The sequence below is a fragment of the Tigriopus californicus genome, chromosome 5 (assembly GCF_007210705.1).
Source record: "Tigriopus californicus strain San Diego chromosome 5, Tcal_SD_v2.1, whole genome shotgun sequence".
Taxonomy (NCBI): domain Eukaryota; kingdom Metazoa; phylum Arthropoda; class Copepoda; order Harpacticoida; family Harpacticidae; genus Tigriopus; species Tigriopus californicus.
This window is the reverse complement of record NC_081444.1, coordinates 11603911-11611651: the sequence shown is the minus strand read 5'-3', so window position 1 is coordinate 11611651 and position 7741 is coordinate 11603911. Positions and strand designations below refer to the sequence as shown.

Sequence of the window (7741 nt, the reverse complement as noted above, 5' to 3'; positions counted from 1 at the left end):
GGCAGGCAGGATGATGACTCAGCTTTGGAGAGACAGAGACAGAGAGAAAGAGAGGAAAGAGAATGGGGAGTTAAGTGTTTCTCCACAAATGAATCGGCTCATAATCACCTAGAGAGGAGTATGTGAATGTTCCATTTCAGGACCACGAGCAATGGATATGTTCACACATGCGCAACCAAGCACTGCCGCAGTTAAATTTGACAAGAACATTGAAGACTTAACGGGATGTGGACCCAAAGGCCACATACATGGAACTTCAAATAGACGGTTGAAATGTACTGCCTTGGAATTTTCAAGTTAAATATAATCAATTATCTCATCTATTTGTCGATGAAAGAAAATATTTGCATTCCGAGTTAGATTCTCTTTTATATGTCTAACATTTTTATTTTGCAATCATGCCAAATGAAATACTTTAGTACTTACATCATTATGAGTGAAAAAATATGGCAAAAACTCCCTGAGGCAAGGATTTTAGTCGATTCTTATGCGAGTATAATTCGATTGTTGATATTGACCCTAGGTCAAATGTCCGCATGATTCATGACTTAATAGATCATATCTTGCATTGGCATTGGATATTTACGGACATTTGGTTACTTTTCAGATTGCTCCGTCATTGCTGTGTTAAATGGACCCGTTTGTAGTGATGATTTTTGTGGGATCTTGGCCATTCAAGTGCCAAGAAGACATCCTTTGAAGTCTGAAATTGCCCAACCACCATTTTTCCAAGATTCTCACAGAGGGAGAGTTTGCTGCAATGCGGGTCGTTTAATGACCTGACGAAACCCCTGTCTCTTTAGATCACAGAGACCAGAATTATATAAACAAACACTTCCCTCATCGGTCACAGAATATTTGAGAGCCCAATGCACTGTGACTCGTATCTCTAGCCATTTAGCTTTCGTTTTAAACGCCATGTCAAGTCTTTTAGTCCTTGGAACTATTCAAAGCTAGTAGCAAAATTCCGCCACTGCATCTAGTTTTGGCTGGGAGCGTGAAAACGAGTGAAAATACGAGGATTTTTTGCACCCTGGCGAGTTGTTGGAACAGAGCAACGGTGAGTCTGGGATCATTAAAACCAGAAAGGAGGAGTAGGTCCACTTTGAATCGAGAAGATCGAGGAGAAGTCATTCCAGAAATATATTTGGCTATTGTCCTCCTCATTCAATGAGGTGGGAGAGCAATTCTAGAAATATAAAAAAAAACTACCCAGAGCAGACATAGGGCGCAGCCTTCGTGGGATATCAAGGCTGTCATTTCAAAGATTGACGCATTCTGGGGCAATTAAAGCTTGAGCAGTGGAGGGAACAACGATTTCTATTCCTTTGTCATCGTTCTCGGGGGGCGGAAAGAGCGACTACTACAATAACAGCAGCAACACCGACAACAGCAGCAACAACAACAACGGTAAATGAACATAGCTATTAGAGGGAAAAGGCAGAAGATTGAATGGAGACGGCAGAAAGGAAGAGAGGCTGCTGCCTTTGACGGCCCATCGTCGAGAGGAGAGTTGTTCACTGCAGTATTTTGCTCGATTTTGTGGCTCATTAGTGCAACTTTGAAATGTGTGAAGAATGTTTGTTTCTTCATGGCTGCTTTACCCTTTTTCCCTTTGTTCGTTTCCTTTACTGATTGCTGGAACAAGGCTCAGCTACACTGGGAAGGAAATCCAACTCATGTACAGGAGAAAAGTAGTATACCGTACGTTTTCAGTCTGCAGTCTGTACTTGCACCCTTCGAGTAGTCAGTCGAGTATCTGGAACGAAAAGCCATTTGAAGGAACAATGAGCCATAGCCGAGTGTTTAGCTGACGGGTGGCACTATTTAAATTGGATCAAGTCCGGATTCCTCGAAAGCAATCGAGCAATATCTTGATGAAGGAGCTTGGAAATTTGACCGCAAACACTCCTCGACTAATGACTTCTGCTCAAGCGGCGGGCCAGGAAACCGAGCTATTGGATGTACAATGTACAGCCCAGTGTAATGTGCGTAGGTGAGGGAGGCCACAAACAGATTCATCTGTGTCTCGGTCAGCTTGCTGGCAAAGATTGCAGAGGAAGGTGGAATTTTTCCCATTGCGAATTATGGTGTCATGGGAGTTTCTTTGTAAGCCATCTCAAGAATCCATTACGTTTTGGCCGAGGAACGAAACGGATGGGGATCGGTTCCCGAGACATTGGTTTAGTGTACGTGGACTAAGGCTCGGGGTCCATCGGCGAATCCGCTCTCCCGAGATTGTTCCACAATGGCTACAAATGTCATGCTTGAAGCTGCTAATGGATTTGGACGGCGAATGGAGTCTTGTTTTTCCCCTCAAGAACAAGGCAAGAGAGAGAGCTTTTGAGAAACAATTAGGGAAGGAATTTCAAATTGCATGTTTGGACAAGGGAAATGAGCTTCTCATGATCGTTCGTTTTAGTCTGAGGGAACATTTCACTTTTGAACATTGCTCTGGAATACCTCACTCAGACAGCTGTTGGGGCCATTAGCCAATTACGGAGTGGTGCTTCTAAAAAGAATATAACCGATCCAAATCATGAATCAATCCTTCGGGTAATTGGGAACTCATTAGTCAGCATGTATGTTGGATAATCATGGATGGTCAAGGATTCAAGGATTAGAAGAACCCCACCAGCATTTTTGGTCTTAATTGGGAGAGGCTCCTCCAAGCACTTTTTATTCTTCGCAAAGTCTTCAAAGATAGTAGTTCCCAAGAAAATGAAATGGAAAGGGAAACTCAAGCATCATATCTCACAACAGTGGGGTAAGTAGGATGATGTATAAAAATTGCATTGAAAATCTGAAATGCACACAATCTGACCAGACTGGACAAGTTTTTTTGAAAGGACACTCAGTTTTAGGGTCGATATCAGACTACAAGCAAAGCACTTAAAAACAGATCATGTGCCAACAACGGGATCGCTTTGCCCTCAAAAGGGTTGACACAAGTTATCACCGTTATCCGTAAAATAACAAATTGCAAGGGTTTTTGTAAGTGTTCAAAAGTCAATGTAGTGTTTCCATTCTGATGAGATCAAGGGATGGATTGTGGAATGTGCAAAACGAGACGAGACAGCAGCATCAAGGGCCAAAAGTTATTCGGATTCGAGCTTGGAGCGCAGAATCACATGCTCGTTCGAATTGTCGGCGGGGTTCTCTGATATCACATTAATGTTATCGATTCGGTCCGGTTTGAGCTCAGGCTCTCGATCGCCCCGCAAAGATTGCAATTGAACTTGGGCCTCCATTCGAAGTTTCACGTCCTTCAAGTCGGGACTCGACGACGAGGTCGGATCGCCAGTCTCCAGATTAGATTCGGACTCTTTGAGCTCACTTTTGTCGTGGTCGTCAATGACGAGCTTAGCCTCCTCAGGGTCAGGCTCAGTAGCGGGCTGGGAGTACTCATTCCCCAGAGGCGATTTCATGTCGTCGTCGGACGTTTGATCCGTGGAGCTTAGGTACTTAAAACTCAAGTCTGACTGATGGTTTCCCATGAACGGTCTGTGTGAGGACGATTCGGAGGGTTTCCCGGGGAAACTCGTAGTAGACAACAACAAGCTGGCAGCTGCAGCCGCTTGCAAATTCCCGCGCTGAGCAGCCAGGTTCAGAAGTTGAGATTGAGCTGCTTGAAGGTCAAACGGAACTCCGGCGGAGTGGAACGTGTCCATGAGACTTGGGGCCGAGGTGGACGGGGATGTGGACACTGGCCTTCGTGGTTGAGAGGACGTTGAGCCTGGCGAGGAAGGATTCAGCTTCCCAAGCATTGATGCCACACCACAACCGTCTTGGGTATTGCAGGCTGAGGTTGTGGGTGAGCTCTGAGATTTGGACGATGATAACGTGGCATTTTTGGCCTTTAAGGCCGCATTCTTTGACTTCAACAGCTCATTAGCCTCGGCGTTCGAAATGTTTTCTTGCTTTTTCCACTTGGTTCTCCTGTTTTGGAACCAGATTTTGACCTGCAAAATCGAGTAGAAAATTTGAGGCATGTGATATGGAAGCACCTTTCTTTCTTGATGGATGGTAGGATGTACCACAACGTACCTGTTGCTCAGTGACATTAAGGTTCTTCGCCATTTCCGACCTCTCGGATGAAGATAGGTACTTTTTGGCCTCGAACATTTTTTCCAGTTCGAAAATTTGTCTACCAGTGAATGTAGTTCGGACTTTTTTCTTCTTACGCTCCTCTTCCTCAGAGTCCGAAACCGAGTGAGATCCCGAGCTCTCTAGGCGATGTAACATGGATGCTGAAGGACTTTGACCACTTGAACCAATGGATTCTCGTTTGCGTTTGTGAGCAGAACTGAGGGCGTGGCCCATTGAATCTGGAAGCAAAATGTCACACGTACACTCTTGGGGGATCAATGAAGTCGGTGGCAAGTGATTTCAGTTAAGTGGCCTTTTTGGACGTAGGCCGCGCATGAATCATGATTTGCTAATAGGATATCAAGTTTCGACTCATCCGCCGAGGCTGAGAAATATTGACTTCTTGACAGTCGCCAAACGCAAAACTTGTTGTGTCCAACGGACAGACAAGCTTTAGTTGCCCCGGTGATGACTTACGAGTGTTTTCTAAGCAATGTGTTTTCTTCTAGTTGACAAATTCTACAAGCAAATTCCGACTAATAATTTAGTCGGTAAATCCTCTTACAAAATCAATTCAATCGAATCATCTACGTTCGTTTAAAGGGTAACTATGGTCCATGCCACAAGGGCAATCATTTTGAAAAAGAATGCTTTCAAAGAATATATCATATCAGTCATATAAATTAGCCTCCCCAAGGATGAATGGTGAGCACTTGTCATTGCCCAGATTTCATAGCGTCCTGGGCGAAATTCCTTCAAAAGCATTTAAAGCAACACAAGTATTGAAATTGTTTCAAAAAAGTGGTTGCTAATTTGGCTGCAAATACTATGTACTTGAAGAGAAATGTGTTCCCCTTTGTAACAGACTTGATTTTTTGAACCCCATTAGTTGGGAGGGCCAAGTCGTCGTCCTTCTGCCCCTTAAAATGAATAATTCCTACCTCAGACAGACAAAGTATCGAAATTACCTCTAGACAATGGCGTTACTGCACCATTTGCACGCACGAGAGCATCAAGTCCAATTTTTTAATTGACTTGGATCATTGGTGTAGCCATTGCCAATTTTAGGCACATATGTTCCAAACGTGAGAAGACTATAACCATTGTGTCTTCTTTCCTAATCGTCTTCCTCATGAGACTGAGGTACATTTGGCTCACAAGAACCATTATTATCACGTTCAACAGGGACAGTTTTAGGCTGGTTTGGGACCATTTGTAAGTAAGCCAGGCTCATTCTGTTTGTGCGGATCATTTGTTTTGAGCAAATTTAGACCCCCGATTAAGGGGGTCGATCTATCATTGAACATGTCAATTAACCCGAAGTGTCGTATTTGCATTGGTCGAAGGACTCGAGACTCACCTCGCAAAATGTCAGGTTCATTTTCCCGTTTGGTCGTCAAATTCAAAGGTTGGTCCAAATCGTCTTCAATAGCCGAAGGAGTGGAGATCCTTGAGGATGGCTGCTCACCACCAAAGATGCGGCCGGATTCGCTGGCATTCATAACAGGGAGTTCCCCTTGCCTTCGAGAAGCCAGGTAGTTCTTCCGCTTCTGTAGAATGTCATCAATGGAAAAAGGCGTGGGTTGCTTGGGCGGTTCCTGATAGACATGCGGATGCCACATTACAATTCCATTTGAATCCCGTACTCCCAATGAGGGCGTATTGGACGAGTCCGAGAGCTGGGATGCATGAACCAAGGCTGAACTTGAACTGGATAAATGTTCGGTTAAGGCACGCATGTTATTGTCCTTGTTGTGTTGGTCCTCAGAACGCCGGGACACTTGGCTATTCGGAATGGTTGGAGTTGCTTCCTGAACAATGGCTACACTTGGAGAGTTAGCCGACCTTTGGGTCATGACCTTGAAGCTCTCCGGTCAAATTGAATCTGGTTGATCCTAGGTGTGGGGCTATTTGTTGGTCGACGCACCGAATCTCAAAGCCAGACTCTTGTCACTTTTGGTTAGGTCTTTGTGTGTTGTCTTCACTGCCTTCCGGATGATGCTCTTCCGTCGAGCCTTCGAGCACTACTGAGCTGTCAGTGATTTCTGCTTGCACTTTAAGTGGCGCTTATTCTATTCTAAGGATTTGTGAACGCTCCGAAGACTAATAGAAGAAAAGTGGATGACATAGGGAGAAGAAGAGGAGACCGAGATGTTCAAGAAGAGTGCTTTCCTTCCGCTATCGAAAATTGGCGAGAACACTGCCCGCGCAAGTCACGGAGAGGAACGAGAGGAACGAGAAGAACGAGACGAGGACGACAACGACGTCGAGGATCGGAAAGAAAGAACAGAAAGACAGAAGGAAACACTGTATAGAAGAAGAGGCAGAACAAGAGCGCGCTTCGTCCACGGCTTTGAACATTTGAACTCGTTTGCACGTTCGTCCGGACGTTCATACGTACGTACGTAAAAGGGGGGCCGATAAATGCTCTTTCGTGTTGGCTTAGAGTGTCTGTTGTGTTCTGTTCTTTCTGATTCCTCGGCGCGAAGACGATCTGACTTACTTTCGGTGATCCTGAATCATCATGGAGGAGCTCTTCCCTCGTCTTGTCATCCATCCATCCATCCATCCATCCACCCTTATGACGAGGACGAGCTCTCAGAGTGGCTTGTCGGTGGGTCGGCTTGATAGAAGTGATGACACGAAAAATGAGAGCGACAAGGGTGTTATGATGAACTCATTAAGGACGCTCGATATACGACTCATCGTTTCCGCGCCAATCTTCAGCCCTTACAGTTACAAACGAACACTGCTTCTTGTTCTTCATCTGCTCTGGACAGGGAAGTCTGTCTCTCAAGTAATTCCCAGCCACTTTTTCCTCCACGGGGTTTATGGCTATTTGGCGCTAAAATCCAGTGCCATGGATGACGGACGAGCAATTGAACCCTCCTTAGTTGTAGAACCACTTTCGAAAGAACCAGATCTCTCTCTCTCTCTCTTTACCTCTCTGATGCTAACAATTAACAAATGGGCAATCGTTCGCTTGGTGACGTTTCACTGGCTCCAAGCAAGCATACTGTCGTACTGTCGTACTGTCGTAGCAAGTACCCACCATTCTATGTACCTAGTGGTAGGTAACTGGATGAGTGAGCATCAGTAATCTTGATGGTTTTCAACATCTGAGAAGAGAGGAACTTTGAGCAGCATCAAGAGAACGAGGAGAAGGAAGAAGAGGAGGAGTAGGAAAATTTAGATGATTATCATCCCTGAATGTGCAGATATGACTAAAGAGCGTCACTCGCTCTTCTGGATGGACAAGTGCACCAGAGATTTTCGCCCACAAAAGAGGAGAAGGAACGAACGAACGAAAGATGAGATGAGCTGGGAGAAGAATTGAAAGATGTCTGGGATGTGATGATTATGCAGAGAGAAATTAAAAGAAGAAGGACAGCCAGAGGGGAACACCATCCCAATGGTGTGCATGACACTTGCACGAATCAACCAGCATCACTTTCCCATTCCTTTTCCCCTCCTCATCCCCCCTCTCTCTCTCTCTTTCCCTCTCTTTTGGTGGGGAACAATAGACACACGCACAAAAGAGAGTTTCAACCTGACGGAAATGCTCTTGTTCCAATTAAGACCCAATCTAACTTGGGGTGGTGAAATCATTGGGACACGTCGTTTTGACGGTGATGAATCATGAGAATGTCCT

The 7741-nt window shown here is 45.0% G+C and overlaps 1 protein-coding gene across 1 annotated transcript; it reads right to left on the bottom strand.

The window, feature by feature from the left end:
- Nucleotides 1-2640: 2640 nt before the first annotated feature.
- On the bottom strand, nucleotides 2641-6408 carry LOC131881069 (homeobox protein Nkx-6.1-like). Its single transcript, XM_059227828.1, has 3 exons — nucleotides 5450-6408; nucleotides 4048-4328; nucleotides 2641-3962 (listed from the first exon to the last, which is right to left on the bottom strand). Exons 1-3 carry the CDS (start codon nucleotides 5943-5945, stop codon nucleotides 3099-3101), a joined length of 1641 nt encoding a protein of 546 aa, XP_059083811.1. The 5' UTR covers nucleotides 5946-6408; the 3' UTR covers nucleotides 2641-3098.
- Nucleotides 6409-7741: the final 1333 nt, after the last annotated feature.